Source organism: Chiloscyllium plagiosum, unplaced genomic scaffold, assembly GCF_037043375.1.
Source record: "Chiloscyllium plagiosum isolate Xiang-an unplaced genomic scaffold, Cpla_swu_hap1 HiC_scaffold_2, whole genome shotgun sequence".
Classification (NCBI taxonomy): domain Eukaryota; kingdom Metazoa; phylum Chordata; class Chondrichthyes; order Orectolobiformes; family Hemiscylliidae; genus Chiloscyllium; species Chiloscyllium plagiosum.
This window is the reverse complement of record NW_028270140.1, coordinates 115,158,525-115,178,979: the sequence shown is the minus strand read 5'-3', so window position 1 is coordinate 115,178,979 and position 20,455 is coordinate 115,158,525. Positions and strand designations below refer to the sequence as shown.

General features: G+C 42.6%; 1 protein-coding gene across 4 annotated transcripts in view; it reads left to right on the top strand.

Annotated features, from left to right (window-relative positions):
- The first annotated feature begins 2,855 nt into the window (after window positions 1-2,855).
- The window catches only part of LOC122559051 (ras-specific guanine nucleotide-releasing factor 2), a 244,258-nt gene continuing 226,658 nt past the window's right edge, over window positions 2,856-20,455 (top strand). For 2 of the 4 annotated variants that reach the window (XM_087999794.1, XM_043708239.2), the window contains exon 1: window positions 2,856-3,498. In XM_087999794.1, coding sequence (XP_087855920.1) covers window positions 3,223-3,498 — 276 coding nt within the window. In that variant the 5' untranslated portion in view covers window positions 2,856-3,222. The remainder of the gene's footprint in view (window positions 3,499-20,455) is intronic. The other 2 variants (XM_043708251.2, XM_087999797.1) reach the window with 2 other exon arrangements.

The following is a 20,455-nucleotide window of genomic DNA, read 5'->3' as shown; positions in this document are numbered from 1 at the left end:
TCCTGGTCTGACTGACACTGGGAGGGGCTGGGGGGAGGAGGCTGTGTGGACCTTTCCTGGTCTGACTGACACTGGGAGGGGCTGGGGGGGAGGCTGTGTGGACCTGTCCTGGTCTGACTGACACTGGGAGGGGCTGGGGGGGGAGGCTGTGTGGACCTATCCTGGTCTGACTGACACTGGGAGGGGCAGGGGGGAGGCTGTGTGGACCTGTCCTGGTCTGACTGACACTGGGAGGGGTGAGGCTGTGTGGACCTGTCCAGATCTGACTGACACTAGGAGGATGTGTGGACCTGTCCTGGTCTGACTGACACTGGGAGGGGCTGGGGGGAGGAGGCTGTGTGAACCGGTCCTGGTCTGACTGACACTGGGGGGGGGGGGGGGGAGGCTGTGTGGACCTGTCCTGGTCTGACTGTGGGAGGGGAGGATGTGTGGACCTATCCTGGTCTGACTGACACTGGGAGGGGCTGGGTAAAAACAATGACTGCAGATGCTGGAAACCAGATTCTGGATTAGAGTGGTGCTGGAAAAGCACAGCATCCAAGGAGCAGGAAAATTGACATTTCGGGCAAAAGCCCTTAATCAGGAATACAGGCAGAGTGCCTTCAGGGTGGAGAGATAAATGAGAGGGAGAGTAGGGAGAAAGTAGCATAGAGTACAATAGGTGAATGGGGGAGGGGGGTGGGGGAAGGTAGCAAAGAGTACAAGGGGTGAATGGGGGTGGGATGAAGATGATAGGTCAGAGAGGAGGGTGGAGTGGATAGGTGGAAAGGAAGATAGGCAGGTAGGACAAGTCATGGGGACAGTGCTGAGCTGGAAGTTTGGAACTGGGGTGAGGTGGGGGAAAGGGAAATGAAGAAACTGTTGAAGTCCACATTGATGCCCTGAGGTTGAAGTGTTCCGAGGTGGAAGATGAGGCGTTCTTCCTCCAGGCGTCTGGTGGTGAGGGAGAGGCGGTGAAGGAGGCCCAGGACCTCCATGTCCTCGGCTAAGTGTGAGGGGGAGTTGAAATGTTGGGCCACAGGGTGGTGTGGTTGATTGGTGCGGGTGTCCCAGAGATGTTCCCTAAAGTGCTCTGCCAGGAGGCGTCCAGTCTCCCCAGTGTAGAGAACACCGCATTGGGAGCGACGGATACAATAAATGATATTGGTGGATGAGCAGGTAAAACTTTGATGGATGTGGAAGGCTCCTTTAGGGCCTTGGATGGAGGTGAGGGAGGAGGTGTGGGTGCAGGGTTTGCAATTCCTGTGGTGGCAGGGGAATGTGCCAGGATGGGAGGGTAGGTTGTTGGGGGTGTGGGTTGTGGACCTGACCAGGTAGTCACAGAGGGAACGGTCTTTGCGGAAGTCAGAAAGGGTGGGGAGGGAAATATATCCCTGGTGGTGGGGTCCATATGGAGGTGGCGGAAATGTCGGCGGTTGGTTTGGTTTATGCGAAGGTTGGTAGGGTGGAAGGTGAGCACTGGGGCGTTCTGTCCTTGTTACGGTTGGAGGGGTGGGGTCTGAGGACGGAGGTGGGGGATGTGGATGAGATGCATTGGAGGGCATCTTTAACCACGTGGGAAGGGAAATTGCAGTCTCTAAAGAAGGAGGCCATCTGGTGTGTTCTGTGGTGGAACTGGTCCTTCTGGGAGCAGATACAGTGGTGGAATTGGGAATACGGGATGGCATTTTTGCAGGAGGTAGGGTAGGAAGAGATGTAATCCAGATAGCTATGGGAGTTGGTGGGTTTGTAAAAAATGTTGGTGTCAAGTTGGTCGTCATTAATGGAGATGGAGAGGTCCAGGAAGGGGAGGGAGGTGTCAGAAATGGTCCAGGTAAATTTAAGGTCAGGGTGGAATGTGTTGGTGAAGTTGGAATTGCTCAACCCCCTTGCGGGAGCACGAGGTGGCGCCAATGCAGTCATCAATGTAGGGGAGGAAGAGGTGGGGAGTGGTGCCGGTGTAATTATGGAAGATGGACTGTTTTACATAGCCAACAAAGAGATAGGCATAGCTGGGGCCCATACGTGTGCCCATGGCTACCCCTTTAGAGGAAGTGGGAGGATTCGAAGGAGAAATTGTTAAGGGTGAGGACCAGTTTGGCCAAATGAATTAGAGTGTCGATGGAAGGGTACTGTTGGGGACGTCGGGAGAGGAAGAACCAGAAGGCTTGGAGGCCCTGGTCATGGCGGATGGAGGTATAGAGGGATTGGAGGGGCTGGGGGGGGGGGGGAGGATGTGTGGACCTGTCCTGGTCTGACTGACAGTGGGAGGGGCTGGGGGGAGGATGTGTGGACCTATCCTGGTCTGATTGACACTGGGGGGGGGGGGGCTGGGGGGGAGGATGTGTGGACCTGTCCTGGTCTGACTGACACTGGGAGGGGCTGGGGGGGGGGGGGGGAGAGGATGTGTGGACCTGTCCTGGTCTGATTGACACTGGGAGGTGCTGGGGGGGAGGATGTGTGGACCTGTCCTGGTCTGATTGACACTGGGAGGGGCTGGGGGGGGGGGGGGGAGGATGTGTGGACCTGTCCTGGTCTGACAGACACTGGGAGGGGCTGGGTGGGGGGGAGGATGTGTGGACCTGTCCTGGTCTGACTGACAGTGGGAGGGGCTGGGGGGGAGGATGTGTGGACCTGTCCTGGTCTGACTGACAGTGGGAGGGGCTGGGGGGGGGAGGAGGATGTGTGGACCTGTCCTGGTCTGACTGACACTGGGAGGGGAGGATGTGTGGACCTGTCCTGGTCTGATTGACACTGGGAGGGAGATGGTGCTGGCTGACTCGCTCTGACAGCAACAACCAGCCACACGGGGTCGTGCCTCTTTAAATCGGTGTCAAAGCCGATTCCAGCTGATCTCTCCCACGTGATTCCCTCTTTACCGTCTGTTCCCTTTGCTCACCAGCCGCGTTCTCCCTCTGGATGGCCGTGTGTCTGCACTCAGTTCGGAGTTTGCTGCTGGATCCCAATGCCTGGCCCCTCTCGCTCCGGCTCTGTGTGCAGACTTTCAGCAGAGCAGCGGCTGCTCGCCTGTCTAAGTTTCTTTCTGTGTTGCTGACTTTGGGGCTAATGGGTTTCTGTCTAAGCCGGGTGGCTGGGGTTCCTGAGGGGAGACCGTAACAGAACAAAAGTTGTTTCCTCCTCTCACCCTCACCCACCCCCTTCTCCCTTTAAATAACCATCCCCCCTTTCCCCTTTCTCGCCCCCCAAAGCAAAAACAATCTTAACGCGCCAGTCAGACGGAAAATGCAGAAAAGCATCAGGTTGAATGAGGGGCACGCTATGTATTTGGCTCTGATTGCGCGGAAAGAGGGGACGAAACGCGGCTACCTGAGCAAGAAGACAGCGGACAACAGCAAGTGGCAAGACAAATGGTTCGCTCTCTACCAGAATGTGCTCTTCTACTTTGAGAACGAGCAGAGTAGCAGACCCTCGGGGATTTATCTGATCGAAGGCTGCACTTGTGAGAGGGTCCCGTCCCCCAAGCCACCGCCAATGGGCAAGGAGACGCTGGAGAAACAGGTATGAGACCGTGAGGTGGGAAATCCTGCACACCTTCAGCCTAGATTATCTGTCAGCCAGCCTCAGTAACAAGCCGTGGCTGTCCATCAGCTCCTCACTGGCTGTTGCAGCTGTCACTTGTGAAGGGGAAATTTGACAGTACAAGCCATTTGCTGTGATTTAAAAGTACCAATAAAGGTGACATCGCTCAGTAAAACTCACGTGACTGTATTAATACGATCTAGACCCTCCCTGTTATAGTCTTGTCAAGAATATTAGGTCCGGCGTGTAACCTGGGCAGACCTTGCAGTAACTGTGCGCCCCTCATGCCTGTTGCTATCTCAGGAGACCCTGCAGCTTCGCTGAAAAGCCACTCCTGAAAACCACTTTTAGCCACTTATTAATGATCAAATGGAGCGAGCACCTCCTGGGATTAAACATTGCCACCGCCTGAGAAAGCGTGCCCACTCTGCGTTCAGACGGCGACATTGAATGAACGGCACGTGTTCGAAGCTGAACATCGCTAGGCAGTTAGCAACACTTCATTCGGAATCCTAGCGCTTTAAACATGGACAGCATGGTGAAAAGAATAATGTTCCTCTAGGAATGGAACATTACTGTTTGCAGGATGCAGACGACATTTGCGGTTTAAAAAGAGCTAATAGGGAGACAAAAGGTCAAAGCTGTAGTTATCAGGACGAGGACTCAAGAAGCGGACTTTAAAAAAGGATAGTTAACAGCACCTTAGTCCTCTGCTGTATATCATGGTTTCCTCTTTTCTAAGCCTGCTTGTATTTTTAAGGAAAGTGGTTTTGAAAGACCCATTAACATGCACGTGGGACAGTCTCTTAGGGAGGAGTGAGTAACTTACTCCGTCTTTTAAAAGAAAATTGCTCAAGTATTGCTTCTCTTTCTAAAATATTTATTTCAATCCCGTTTGCCACTTCAGGTGACACTTGTTCACCAGGCAGATTGGAAATAAGGCGCACTCGGTTTTCTTCTTCCGCAACTAATACAGAATGTTAATTCAGCGTGAAATCCAATTCTCTCCCGAAACATTTCGTGACAATTTGCATTGGGAACAGGCGGTGATGAGTGCATATTACCTAAGTACAAGTAAGGGTATTTTATGGAATGTGGTTAACAGAGATATCCTGTCTTCGTTACAAAATACTTCAGAAGACTTTTTGGAAGCAATCCAAGAATTAAGTTTCGAGATATCTCCTTTTATTTTGAACGCCTCCGTTTGCTTCAGCAGAGTATACTTGAGACAATGAGAGTTATCACTCGGTTGTCACCTTAAGCATTGAGGGTCAAAGGCACCACGCTAGAGTCCCAGACTGGCTCTGCGCCGATCATTTGAACACACACACACACACGCATACAAACAAACAACAAAACGTTGCGGAGTTATGTCATTTGCCCTACAGTCAAACGCAATTTATAAATAGAAATGTGTGTGTACCACCTGACCTATCTTTAGTGCTAGGAAAGAGAAAAACACTCCTGTGAAAATATTCAGCCTCGGTGGTTTTCCACTAATTAATACTCTGACATTTTTGTTACAGTGCCTACCAGCACATTTAAAGATAAGACATAGCATTGCATAATTTTGCATTCATGTTAATTGGACCATATTTTGCATGTCAGCAATTGTTACCTTAAGGAATTATGGATAACATATAGGAATGCTGCAGTATTTTGAGCGGCCCTAATGTAATAAGGGTCCAAACGTTAATATGCCATGTGTTATTCTGCAAGGTACTGTGTTTGTGACATTTTCCTTAGGAAAATGTTAACGTGGTGAATTTAATTTTAATTTTTGCTAATACAGGATAGATCAGGATATCTTGTGGAGTAGATGATAGCATCCCTGCCTCTGGGCCAGAAGCTCCAGGTTTCAATTTCCCCCCAGGATTTGGGCTTGATGGCCATGGGAGATGTGCAAATAAAATGGTAGAATAGGTTAAATATGAATCTGTAAATATTTCCAATGTATGACAGACAGCAAGGGTGGGAATGATTGCTATCAGCCTTGTAATGGAAAGGACATTAAGGCACCCCATTACTATCCACATTTCCATACTACATTATACATGTAAAAAGTACATGTTGCAAGGGCAACTTGGGATTCCCTGAGTGAGCTTAATGTATCACCAGAGAATATATCAACGGGTCCATAGCAATTTGCAAAGATAAACGCTGCTTACATTTTAAAAATCACACAACACCAGGTTATAGTCAAACAGGTTTAATTGGAAGCACACTAGCTTTCGGAGCATCGCTCCTTCATCAGGTGATAGTGAAGGGCTCAATTCTAACACAGAATTTATAGCAAAAATTCAGTGTGATGTAACTGAAATTATACATTGAAAAATTGATTGTCTGTTAGGTCTTTCATCTGTTTGAATACTATGATAGTTTCACTTCTTTCATGTATAAATCACAAAACCTTTTTTAAAACAGTTGCATTCTCGGATTGGCTGTTAACAATGGGTTAACAATATGTTGAAGATGTTAGCCCCCATGTTCTCTGTCTATGCCATGATGTTTAGATTGATTCTAATCTAAAAAGTGAGATAACGGAGTTTTACGTGAATTCATGCAGTTTTTGAGCAAAGTACAATGTCACTCTGCAAGTACAAATTCACCCCACAAAATGTGTGCATGTGGGTCTTTGTGTGTGTTTGGGTTGGGGGTTGAGTGTGAGAAAGTGTGTGTGTATGTGTAGTGAGTGTAGAGTGTCTTAAGTCTGTGAGGGGGTGCATGTGAGTGTGGGTGTGTGTGTGGGTGTCTGTGTGCGCATCTGTGTATATGTGTGTGTGTGTGTGTGTGTGTGTATAGTACAATGGTGGTCACCTGTAATGTGACATGAACCCAAGGTCCCGGTTGTGGCCCTCCCTATGGGTACCGAACTTAGCTATCAGCCTCTACTCGGCCACTTTTCTCTGCTGCCTGTCCCGAAGTCCGCCTTGGAGGATGGTCACCCGAAGGTCTGAGGTCGAATGTCCTGAACCTTCGGGTGACCATCCTCCAAGGCGGACTTCGGGACAGGCAGCAGAGAAAAATGGCCGCGCAGAGGCTGATAGCTAAGTTCGGTACCCATAGGGAGGGCCTCAACCGGGACCTTGGGTTCATGTCACATTACAGGTGACCACCATTGCACTATACACACACACAGATACTCCTACACATGCACACAGACACCCACACACACCCACACTCTCACATGCACCCCCTCACCGACTTAAGACACTCTACACTCACTATACACACACACACACACACACAAACTTTCTCACACTCGCAACCCCTAACCCAGACAGGCACACACGCACATGGACAAAGACCCACATGCACACACACATTTTGTGGGGTGAATTTGTACTTGCAAGGTTATATTGTACTTTGCTCAAAAACTGCATGCATTCATTTAGGGGTTGGGTACGTTCTGGCGCCGCCCTTTTGGTGCTGATCATTTGGCCCTGCCATTTTGGCTCTAAACTGTTTTGGTGCTCATTACTTTGCTGAGCTGTTTTGGCACCAATTCGGAATAAAAAAAGTCTTGTTTGGTTAAAGAAGAGAGGATGACTAATGACCTGATGTAATTTTCTCAACTAGCAAGAGTTGATAGTCAAAGCTGTAATGACCCGCTGTAGATTCAAATCTCGTTTTGTAATCATTTTCTCATTTTAACAATTGTTAATAATCATTACTGCCTTGATGATACTTAAGCCATTCTGTCTTCACACTGGAAAGCTGTAATGCAATTGAAGAGCCCATACCAGAAATGGCTGAAAACATTCTAAGCAAGGGAGACAAACCAATTTTCACATGATGGTTATCTATATGTATTGGCGCCAAAACAGCTCAGGGCCAATGTAATGAGCGCCAAAACAGTTTAGAGCCAAAATGGTGGGGCCAAACTATCGACGCCAAATAGTCCCATTCCGTCATGTAGAACTGAGTTCAAAAACTGTATGAATTCATGCAAAACTCTGTTATCTCACTTTTTAGATTAGAGTCAATCTAAACATCATGGCATAGACAGAGAACACAGGGGGGCCAACACCTTCAACATATTGTCTAGCCATCGCCATTGTTAACAGCTAACCTGAGAATGCAACTTTTTTAAAAAAAAGTTTTGTGATTTACACATGAAAAAGTGAAACTATCACAGTATTCAAACAGATGAAAGACTTAACAGACAATCAATTTTTCAATGTATAATTTCAGTTACATCACACTGTAAACTTTTGCTATAAATTCTGTGATAGGATTGAGCCCTCCACTACCACCTGATGAAGGAGCGATGCTCCAAAAATTAGTGTGCTTCCAATTAAACCTGTTTGACTATAACCTGGTGTTGTGTGATTTTTAACTTTGTACACCCCAGTCCAACACCAGCATCTCCAAATCATGCTTACATTTTAGTTATTTTAAGGACTGACATTCTTTTGGTCTAAATTGGTATCAAAAGTCTAGGTGTTACAGATTAATTTGACTGTATTAATATTATGAGCATATTTAGGATTTCCACCTCATCTTCCCACAGCTGGGAACTAATTCCAACATGTCCTTGTGTTTGTGACATGTTTACCATTTAATCACCAACATCTTTTCCTTTTGAAGCTGCTTCGTCTTTTGCATTCTATTGCATAAAAAGTATCTCTAAAACATGGGAAACTTCAAAGGATATACAATACCTGAATAACTTAAATGGCCCAAATATTGGGGGAAAACCCAATGAAAATCTATTTTATTAAATAGATTTTATAGTTTTGTTATACTTGCTAAACATTCCAGTCAAATTCACTGTGTAAATATAATTTGCTAAGCTGTATGAAATGATATTATTCATAGTAGGAAATAGATTCCCAATTCACTAATGATACCCCTGCACCTACTATTTTACTGTCATTAATTTAATACATGTTATCATCGTAAACAGCATATTACATCTATGTATGTAAGTTTGCTGGCTGAGCTGGAAAATTCATTTTCCGACGTCTTGTCACCATACTAGGTAACATTATCAGTGAGCCTCTGGTGAAGCACTGATGTTAGTGACCTGCTTTCTATTTGTGTTTAGGTTTCCTTGGGTTGGTGATTTCAGTTCCTGTGGTGTGGCCAGTTCCTGTTCTTTTTCTCAGAGAGTGGTAAATGGGGTCCAAGTTGATGTGGTTTTTAGATTAGATTAGATTACTTAGTGTCGAAACAGGCCCTTCGGCCCAACAAGTCCACACCGACCCGCCGAAGCGTAACCCACCCATTCCTTTACATTTACCCCTTTACCTAACACTACAGGCAATTTAGCATGGCCAATTCACCTGACATGCACATCTTTTGGACTGTGGGAGAAAACCCATGCAGACACGGGGAGAATGTGCAAACTCCACACAGTCAGTCGCCGGAGTCGGGAATTGAACCCGGGTCTCTGGCGCTGTGAGGCAGCAGTGCTAACCAGAGGCTCACCGTGCCGCCCACGGTTGTTGATAGCGTTCCAGCATTCCAGTTCTAGCGATAGCATTCCAGTTGGAATGCCATACTTCTAGGAATTCTTGTGTGTGTCTCAATTTTGCTTGCCCGGGGGTGCATGTGTTGTCCCAGTTGAAGTGGTGTCCCTCCTCATCTGTAAGGTTACTAGTGAGAGAGGGTCATGTCGTTTTGTGGCTAGTCGATGTTCGTGTATCCTGGTGGCTAGTGTTCTGCCTGTTTGTCCAATGTAGTGTTTGTTACAGTTCTTGTACGGTATTTTGTAAATGATATTTAATTTTGCTTGTCTGTATGGGGTCTTTCAAGTTCATTAGCTGCTGTTTTAGTGTGTTGGTGGTTTTGTGGGCTACCATGATGCCAAGGGGTCTGAGTAGTCTGGCAGTCATTTCCGAGATGCCTTTGATCTAAGGGAGAATGGCTTGGGTTTCTGGACGCGTTTTGTCTGCTTGTTTGGGTTTGTTTCTGAGAAATCGGTGGACTGCGTTCATTGGGTACCTTTTTTTTTGAATACGCTTTGTAGGTGATTTTCCTCTGCTCTTCATAGTTCCTCTGTGCTGCAGTGTGTGGTGGCTCATTGAAATAATGTTCTAATGCAGCTTCATTTGTGTGTTGGGATGATTACTTCTGTGGTTCAATATTTGGTCTGTATGTGTTGTTTTCCTGTAGATGCTGGTTTGAAGTTCCCCATTGGCTGTTTGCTGTGACATCTAGGAATGGCAGTTTGTTGTCCTTCTCTTTAGTGAATTTTATGCCAATAAAGATGTTATTGATGGTCTTGAAATTTTCCTCCTAATTTGTTATGTTTAGTGATGACAAAGGTGTCATGGTAGCCCACAAACCCATCAACACACTAAAACAGCAGCTAATGAACTTGAAAGACCCCATACAGACAACAAGCAAAACCTAATGTCATTTACAAAATAACTTTACCAGAACTGTAATAAACACTACATTGGACAAACAGGCAGAAAACTAGCCACCAGGATACATGAAGATGAACTAGCTACAAAAAGACATGACCCACTCTCACTAGTATCCTTACATATGGATGAGGAAGGATGCCACTTCAACTGGGACAACACATCCATTCTTGGGCAAGCCAAAACAGAGACACACAAGAATTCCTAGAAGCATGCATTCTATCAACAAGCCCATTGACTTGGACCTCATTTACCACCTTCTGAGAAAAAGAACAGGAACTGACGTCACCAACCCAAGGAAACCTAAACACATAAATAGAAAGCTGGTTGCTAACACCAGTGCTTCACCAGAGGCTCACTGATCATGTTACCTAGTATGGTGATGAAAAGTCTAAAAATGAACTTTCCAGCTCAGCAAGCAAACGTACATGCAGAACCTCAACCTGAGCTACAAATCTTCTCAAAACTCGCTAATATTACATCTGTGTTAATAGAAACACATTCTTAACTTGTATTTAGAAAATGTTTATCTTACTTTAGTTGGCTGAACTATAACAACCATTGTTTTTATGAAAATCAAGGAGAGACCCTTTAGATGACTATTTTTGGTTCACCCACCCCTCCCATCATGAATACAGTTTCAAAATCAAAACAGATTTTGAAAGAAATGACTAAAACTCAGCTTTCTGCTTATCCATGCTATCATATGAATGCCTTTGACAAGTATCCTTTTCGTGGATTTCCCCTTCTCTCAGTCTGATGGATTTGCCTTTTCTCTGTTGAAGCTGGAATGTGTTCCCCAGAGTGCTTTTATGATCTTTTGGAAAATCAAATGGTACTTTCATGTTGTTTCTCCATTGTATGTACATAAGCGTTTTCTTCCTCTGTGGTCATCTTTCTGGTTGCTCTATGTATGAGCAGTGTCTGGTAATGTAATGGGTATGTCACTGGAGTAATATTGATAATAATATAAAAGTTGAATTGAGGTGCCATAATCCTATGTTATAAAATTTAAATCCATTTAATCTGAAAATTTATAGCCACATCAGAACATGACTGAGCATTGTTGAATTTTGTTCTAAAACTCCAACTGGATTGCTAATCATAGAGTCATAGACATATATAACAGGGAAACAGACACCTTGGTCCAACTCGTCTATGCCAACCAGATATTCTAAATTAATGAAATCCCATTTGCCAGCATTTGGCTCATATCCCTCTAAACCCTTCCTATTAATTTACCCATTTGATGCCGATTGAATGTTGTAATTGTGCCAGTATCCACCACATCCTCTAGCAGCTCATTCCATGCAAATACCACCTTCTGTATGAAAAAGTTGCCCTTAGGTCCCTTTTAGATCTTTCCCCGCTCACCTTAAACCTATGCCCACTAGTTTTGGACTCCCCTACTCTTGGGAAAAGACCTTGACTATTCACTCTATCTATTCTACTCATGATTCCAATTAAACCTGTTGGACTATAACCTGGTGTTGTGATTTTTACTCGTGATTTTATAAACTTCTAGAAGGTCACCCCTCAGTCCCCAGTGCTCCAGAAAAAATAGCCCCAGCCTATTTAGACTCTCCTATAGCTCAAACACTCTAATCCTGGAAACATGCATGTAAATCTTTTCTGGACCCTTTCAAGTTTCACAACATGAAGCAAGGAGACCAGAATTGAATGCAGTATTCCAAAAGTGGACTAATCAATGTCCTGTACAGCTGCAGCATGACCTCCAACTCCTATACTCAATACACTGATCAATAAAGGCAAATGTACCAAAAGCCGCCTTCAGCTCTGAGGGAGGATCATTTGACCCAAAATGTTAACTCTGATTTCTTTACACTGTTGCTGCCAGACCTGTTGAGCTTTTCCCAATTTCTGTTTTTGTGCCTTTTCACTATCCTGTCCACCTGTGACTTTGCTTTCAGGAACTATGAACCTGCACCCAAAGGCTTATTTGTTCAGCAATGCTCACCAGGACCTTACTATTAACTGTACAAGTCCTGTCCTGGTTTGCCTTTCAAAAATGCAGCACCTCACATTTATCTAAATTCAACTCTATCTGTCACTCCCCAGCCCATTTCCCCAACCTATCAAAATCCTGTTGTACTTTGAGGTCATCTTCGCTGACCACTACCCCACCAATTTTGGTGTCCTCTGCAAACTTATCATCCTATATTCACATTATTGGGCAAGAAAAGAAAAGCATCTGGGTTTCAAATGCTCTTGATAGTATTGAAGTAATACTACACTGTCAGATGTGCCATCTTTAAGATGAGGCATAAGTCCTTTTGCCTGCTAGGGTGGCTGCATTAGATCCTATGGCACTATTTTGATAGAAAGCAGAGGAGTTATCCCGTGTCCTGGCGAATATTTATCCTTTAATCAACATCACAATAATGAGATTATCTGGTCGTTGCTACTTTGCTGTTTATGGGAATTTTCAGATTACTTATTGGTTGCTGTGCTTCCTATGTTAGGAAAGTGCCTATATTTCACAAGCCCTTCGTTGGCTTTAAAGTACTTTCATATGGTTATGAAAAGTGCTATGAAAACAAAAGTGTTTAAAATTTCTTTGAATGCAAGTAACAGTATTAATTAGGTTGTTTTCTGAAAGCAAGATACTTCTTCAAAGGTTTTATTCTGGTAAGTTTTTAATATTGAAGTTCTTTTAAAAAAATACTTGAATCTATGAATGAGAATAGAAAATAAATGCATGTCCACTTCAAATATGAGTGTGTGGTGACTGCACACCTTTCATTTATTTAAATTGTAACTGATTATTTGTAGAAATTCTGTGCATACAGCTTCAATTGTATGCTTTAGAAAATCATTTGGATATGAACAGAATGATGAATTTGAATAGGTTTATGCTTAAACTGTAGCAAGCTAATAACATTTTTTAAATTTCATAAAGTATGTCAAGCTGAGAAAGAAATACAGAAACACTTGTCCTACTTACATTTATTACACCAAAACAAATTGCCATTTACATAAGATCGCTTTTACACTGTGTGTAATGCTCATTAAGTGTTGGGGAGGAAAATCAGTTGATCCTTCAGGTGTAAACACTTCATCAACACTGCATGTTGATAATAGGAACTGAACTTTAAGTTAGAGCGATCAACGTTCCATTTTTAAAAGAATCATTCTACATTCTGTAACTTCATTGATGGTCTGCGTCTCATGTATTTCCAAAGCTTTGATTGGCTGGTGACCTGGGAAGTGCCTGGTAGCCTACCTTTCAGCTCCCAGATATCATTTTTATTAATCAGCCTTGCTGTGATCAAAACATGATGATTGAGACCCCAGAGACCAGCTGGTCCTGATGGTAGGTTTGAACCAAACTTCATCTTTCAACGGAGTGTGTTCTTATTAAGGACCCTCCCTTCCAGCATCCCCTCAAACCACCTGACAAACCCGACTGTCACAGTCACCATCACCTGAGGTCTGGTCTCACAACTGAAGTGTCCTTTATTTTATTTTCTAAGAATTGGTCAACATGCTTTAAGATGAAGTTTGAGAAAAACCTTAGCTCAGAGCTAGATTTTGGATAAGACATGGAACAGAACCAAAGACTTATAGAATCCCTACAGTGTGGAAACAGGTCATTCTGTTCAGGTTATCCACACTGCCCCTCCGAAGAGCATTCACCCAACTACCCTATTTCCCATAGCTGATCCACCTAACCTTCATCTCCTTGGAGCCTGATCACTTGGAGGACACCTGTGTATACACAGAGAATATGCACACTCCAGTCGCTCAAGGGTGGAATTGAACCGAGATCCCTGGCAATGTGAGACAGCAGTGCTTACCACTGAGCCGCCGTACTACCCAAGACTTTGGTACCTACTTGGGTGAATGTAAAACAAAAACAGAAATTGATGGAAAAACCCAGGTCTGGCTGCATCTGTGGAGTTCACGTGTCAGGTCCAGTGAACCTTTTCCAGAAACCCTGCTGAGTTTTTCCAGCAATTTCTGTTTGATTTCCAGCAACCACAGTTTTTTGTGTTTTTGAATTGAAACAATCTTGGTGTTATTTGAAGAAATCCTGGTGGTATCCAAACCAATATTTCTCTTTCAATAAAAATGAGTTTGGTCACTGTACTTAGTGTCAGAATTTCCACAGTGCAGAGAGGCCATTGAGTCTGTACAGACCCTCCAAAGAACATCTCACACAGACCCATTCCTCAACCTCGGTAACCCTGCATTTACCATGGTTAACCTGCCGAGCCTGCACAGTATGGGTAATTTAGCTTCACCCGTTAATCTAACCTGCACATGTTTGGACTGCGGGAAGAAATTGAAGCACCCAAAATAGTCCCATACAGACATGGGGAGAACGTGCAAACTCCACGCAAAACTGGATTCGTTCCCAGGTCCCTGGTGCTGTAAGGCAGGAGTGCTAAGCCTCCATGCTGCTCCTAAATTCTATGTCTACACTGGAGAATTCAGTAAAGATCAATGATTTGGATATTTTGAAAGGATCATTTGCCAGAATGACCTTCTGAGATGCTGAAGCATAATGGAATAAAGTCAGGTGACATTCTCCATTACTGCCCTGGTGAAGCATGGGCTCCTGGACATAGCTGCAATTCATTGGCAAATTGGGCTGAAGTCAAGGTAACCTGTTGAACTAGTCCAGTGAAACGTTTAGTCAGTGGTAATCTTCATGATCTTGATTGTGGAGATTAAATGCCTTTCATTCTTTCCCAGCTCCAAACTCCCTTCCCTATCACCTGACTCAGCAGCAGTGTGAAATTCAGCCAATTTGTTCTCCATTTGCTGTCTTGTTTTATTTTAAGATGAGCTTCTGACCCTATATTAGTACCATCACTAAGACTGCCTATTTCCTTCTATGTAACATGGCTCCGATCTCCCATTGTGTCTGTGGTGACAGTTCTTGAATTACTAGCAGTTTGATACAAATGGGTGACTTTGAACAGCAGTTTAAAAGGTAATGACTTTGGTATGAAGCTGGAGAAACATAAAGGCCAAGTCAACTGTAGGATCAATTAGTATTTCTTTTCTAAATGGTTTAAAGTGAGCTGTGTGTCTCTTTATGATTCTTGGATATCTTCAAGGTGGTTTTTGTTATCAACATTCATTAAAAAAATCAATCCTTAGAATAGCACTGTAGAATTTAAAGACCTGTTCATTGGATTATTCCTGTAACATTACCATGAAACTGCGCCACATTTTAGTTTGAGTGAAGAATAGCGCTGAGGATGGACACACCACGACATTGTTCCTCATCTCTAAATGAATGGGTGACCCTTATAGTTAAGATCTCTGGCATAGATTCTCCCACAAGAGAAACATCCTTTAGGTATGAATCCAGTCCAATCCCCTCAGGATCTTATGTTTCAATTAAATCACCCCTAGCCTTTCCTCATAGCCAAATCCATTCATTCCAGATATTAGTCTAGTAGAGCTTCTCTGAACTGCCTCTAATGCATTTACATTAGGTATGGTGACCGGTACTGTTCACCATTGTTCCAGATGTTGTTTCAGCTTTATTCCTGATGAAGGGCTTTTGCCCGAAACGTCGATTTTGCTGAAGCTCCTCTGCTGCCTGAACTGCTGTGCTCTTCCAGCACCATTGATCCAGAATCTGGTTTCCAGCATCTGCAGTCATTGTTTTTACCTCACCAATACCCTGTCTACTCCAGGTTTAGACTCCTTTTCTCTTACACTCAATTACCCTCAAAGAAAACTATTAGTTTTCCTGGTTATTTGCTGTATCTGCATACTAACCTTCTGTGATACATACATTAGGACACCAGGATCTCTTTACATTTTAGAGCTCTACAACCTCTAACCATTTAGATCACTGTCATTCTTTTACTCTTTCTGCCAACATCATAATTTCACATTTTCTCATAGTATACTTCACTTGCCAGATCTTTACCAACTCACTTAACCTATCTATGTCTCTTCATAGGTTCCTTATGTCCTGTTTGCAACTGATTTACCTACCAATCATTATGCTACTAGTAAATGTAGCTACCATTCCTTAAATCCATTCATTCCAAATTATTTGTATAAACTGCAAAGAGTTGAGGCAACAGCACTGACTTCCTTGGCACAATATCACTTGTGATATTCTGCCAGCCTGAAAAGACCCATTTATTTCTATTCCCTGATTATTATTCAGCCCACTTCTATCCTTGCTGATATGTTACCTCAACATTGTGCTAATCTTTGCTAATCTCCCATGTTATCTTTGATGTGGCGCATTGTTTTCTGGAAAAATATGTATGATACATCCACTGGTTCCCCTTTACTGACAGCACAAGTTACTTCTTCAAAGAACTACCAAAAATTAGTTAAACATTGTCTTTTTGACAAAACCATGGTGGCTGTGCCTAATCATAAAAGAACACTGGATAATAACTTCTAACATTTAATGTCTTTAATAATAGCTTCTAACGTTTTCCCTATGATAGAATCTTAATCTAACTGGCCTGTAGTTTCTTGTTTACTGCCTCCCTCCTTTTCTTTGAGTTACAGTAGCTTTTAACTAATCGAAAGGAACCTTTCCCAAATCTGCATTTTGGAAAATTAAATCTAATAGGACAACTATTTCACTGTACTTTGAAGACTCTAGGATGAAATCCACGAGGATGCATGAGATACATACATGTCCCTACTTGCAATGTGATTTGGCAGAAGCATTCAAGTCCTAGGTGTCCCTGAGCACACCAGAGGGAAGTGTTGAATGGGTGAACTGGTTATGTTTTTGACTAAGAGCAGCAAAATATGCTGAGGCTGTTAGTTTGCTGATGCTGACTTGCAAAGATGAAGGGATGATGAGGATGGTGACTGTAGAGACTACAGGGACTTTATTGTGAAGAAGCAGTTGGTTGATGGCCTGGATAAACATATAGTGAGCTGCAGTTACCTGTGACTCACTCTGACCTACATCTTGGGAAAAGAGAGGAAATTGGAAGTGACATATAAAATGGCGAGTTGGGGGCTTTACTGTGATACAAGCACATGGGAATAAGTTTGCCACTCAATGATAAGATTCTGAAATTGTCATTTAAGGCTTTTGAGGAGAAAATTGCAAAAATGTTATTTGATGTACTGGTTGGAATGTGCGAGGTCCTGAACAATCTTGACTAGATGGACATGGAAAGGATTTTTCTATCTGTGGGTCAGTGCAGAATTTGAAAAGGTGTAAAAGCAACAGTAGGTCATTCATCCCATTGAATCAACTCTGCTGTTCAATGAGATCGTGGTTGATTTGATAGTCCTCAACAAGGTGGCACGGTGGTTCAGTGGTTGGCGCTGCTGCCTCAGCACCAGGGTCCCAGGTTTGATTCCAACCTTGGGCGACTGTCTGTGTGGAGTTTGCACATTTTCCCCGTGTCTGCGTGGGTTCCCTCCCACAGTCCAAAGATGTGCAAGTCAGGTGAATTGGCTATGCTAAATTGCCCTTCGTGTTAGGTACATTTGTCAGAGGGAAATGGGTCTGGGTGGGTTGCTCTTCGGAGGATCCAGTGTAGACTGGTTGGGCCGAAGGGCCTATTTCCACACTGTAAGGAATCTAATCTAATCACTTTCGTACCTTATTCCCACAGCCTTTTGATTCCAATATTTTATTAGTAATTAGTCTATATTATCCTTGAATATTTGTAATAATCCTGCCTAGAGTGTTCTGTGGTAAATTCCACAGATTTACTACCTTCTGAGAGAAGAAGTTCTTCCTCATCTCTGTCTTAAATGCGTGATTCCTTATTCTGGGATTATGCCTACTGGTTTTGACTCTCTCAGTATCTATCCTGTCAAATCACTTAAGAATCAATAAGGTTGTCTCTCTAGAGGACACTATCTTAAAATTAGGGGTCACCCTTTCCTACTGAGATAAGTAATCTTTTCTCTCAATGTTGTGCAACTTTGGAGCTCTCTACTTGAAGAGGTGGGGTCATTTTAATATTTTTCAGACCGAGATGGGTAGATCCTTGTTGTGGAGGGAAAATTGAGGGTCATTACAGGTGGATGGGAATGTGGATTTGAAACACAAACAAGTCAGTCCTGAGTTTGTTGAATGAAGGGGCTGGATGGTTTACTTCTGCTCTTATTTCATACATTAAAATGTTTATCAAGAGTCTGATGTTTTAAAATTCAACATTTTCCCACGTTTCTTACTGTCATAGTATATGAAGGAGAAGAAAATTTCAATTGCTATTTCTATTATTCTACAAGAAACGTCAGCATTAATAGATCAGATCAGATATAGCCTCAAATTTCTGGGAGTAAGAAAGTCCTCCTTACAAATTTGAGCAGTAAATTTCTACATTGTCATGCCATTTATATTATTTGTTTTGATTTATTTGGCAATTTAAAAATGTTTTAGCTTGTAAATCCCTTTTGAATTATTGGAAGCAGGCAGGGGCTCTAATTAATGTTCGAACAGTTCATGCAGTGCAGTTATTTAAAGACAGGAGTCAGAAAATCATAGATTGCTTGGATGCTGCTGTGAGAATGCCCAGAACTGAATGTCCTGCTGACATTCACATGTGGATAATGAATACTTTGGAAAGACAGTGCAGAGCAACCAGTGTTGAAGGGATTATAATGCAACAGGTTTAATGCCTTTGGAAGAAAAATTCAAAATAAAGTTTACAAATTAATAATTTTCTTAGTTTAAGTTATTTATGTGAGGAAAGTTTGAAAATATACTCACTAAAATTATAGGACATTGCACATAATGTCTTGCATAACAGTTTAAATTAATTTAGTAAGCATGACCTGGTGTATCTAATCAGTTCTTAGAAGCACATAATAATGGAACTTGAATCTCCTTAGTAGTTGACCCAGATTAAAGATTCAATCTTATTCTATTTCCGCAAAGTAGAGTTCATTTTAGTGTTTTAAAATTTTATCAAACAATAAAGCATGCATAAGATGTATTTAGAAATAAATGAGATATTACTTAAAAATATCAAAGTAGGTTTCTCAGCACCAAAGAATCTGACATTAGGTTAAAACTGCAATTGCTTAAATTGAAACCTATTTTTTTTTAACTTTGTGGATCCTGAAACTCAATTTACAGCATTATTTATTGTGTAGAACTCAGAGTTTGGATGTCATGTGAGGGAAAGGCAAAACTAGTGATATTTTACATTAGATAATGGAAAGTGTACACCAATGTTCTTTGGTGTAACTGAGCGACAGAAAAATCATTTCTCTAAATTCCAAAACCAAGGTGTCTTATTGCACAATCTACAGTGGAATCATTTAAAATTTGCAATTTTCAATTCACTTGCTGGGGTTGAGCCAAATAAAGGGCCATTTTGATATCTCAGGCACTACATTGAACAACATCAGGGAAAACAAAATCCAGCAGTAGATTTTGTGCTGGCTTCTGTCGTCAAAGTCTGCCTGTTTTTAGTGTCATGACAGTGGCTATAATCTTTACTTTTTTTTTCTTTCTGCTCCTCTGTCTTTTTGTTATCCTTTTTTGCAGGTTAAGAATTTGTAGAGCAAAAGTGGATCAAACTTGCTGTTTTATCAGACTCTATACTCTAAGTGAGATATTCCATCCAAATTTGTGTGGTCTGAAAAAGCACAGCAGGTCAGGCAGCATCTGAGGAGCAGGAGGGCATGAGCCCGGCATCCAAATTGTCCAGTGTGTTGTTTGATAACTGGTTAACCTGAGAATATTGATACTCAGATTAAATCCGTGGTGAGAAGCAGAAATTCATCTTGAAAGGTAGCCTTTAATAGGTGACATTGGACTTTATATGTTACACTGTTAGTTTTATTGGAGATGCTATATCGGACAGGGAATATACAACGCCACGCAATATTTCTATCACAGTGTGTCCAATGCTCTTATCTCAAGTCTGGGGACTACTTTCCTTTGATACAATGGAATATTGTGATTACAATTTTGCAGTGTAATAAGTCCATATATTTCACAACATGTTTGTATTTTTTAATGAATTATGGTGAGTCTTCAATCATTAGTGGGTACCCATTGCCCTTCATCCTGTCATACAGGCTGTTCTCTGGCACCATTAAGCTATGTTTATTTCTAAACTGGCACATACACAGGATCACAATATTAACAGTGTTGTTGTGAAAACATTGAATTTCTGTGCAGTCAAAAAAAAAGCAAGACAATACAATCCGACAAGATGACCAAACTCTCATGAGCGAACCCTAAGTTCTCAGCTAGCAGAGGGTAATAACTTAAGATGGTACAGAATCTGATGTGTCCTTTCTTATAATTGCATGTGAATGGTATAACACGTCTGGCTTCACTTTGTCATGCACCTCCCTCAACTTTGCTCACTATCCCTATCAGCCACGATCAGTTAATTTGCAAAATCTAGTGTAAAATCTTGAAATCATAGAAACTGGTGTGGATTATTCACACAACGTAAGATAACTATTGGATGAACCTTCATGGAAATTATTACAAGGAAAGAACAATTAATTAGATTAAAAAAGCCTTTTTCAAATGAAAAGCACTTAAGGATTGTTCTTTCAAAATCTTGCAACACTTTCTTAAATTATGACTTTTGTAATGCTGTAAAATATGAAGA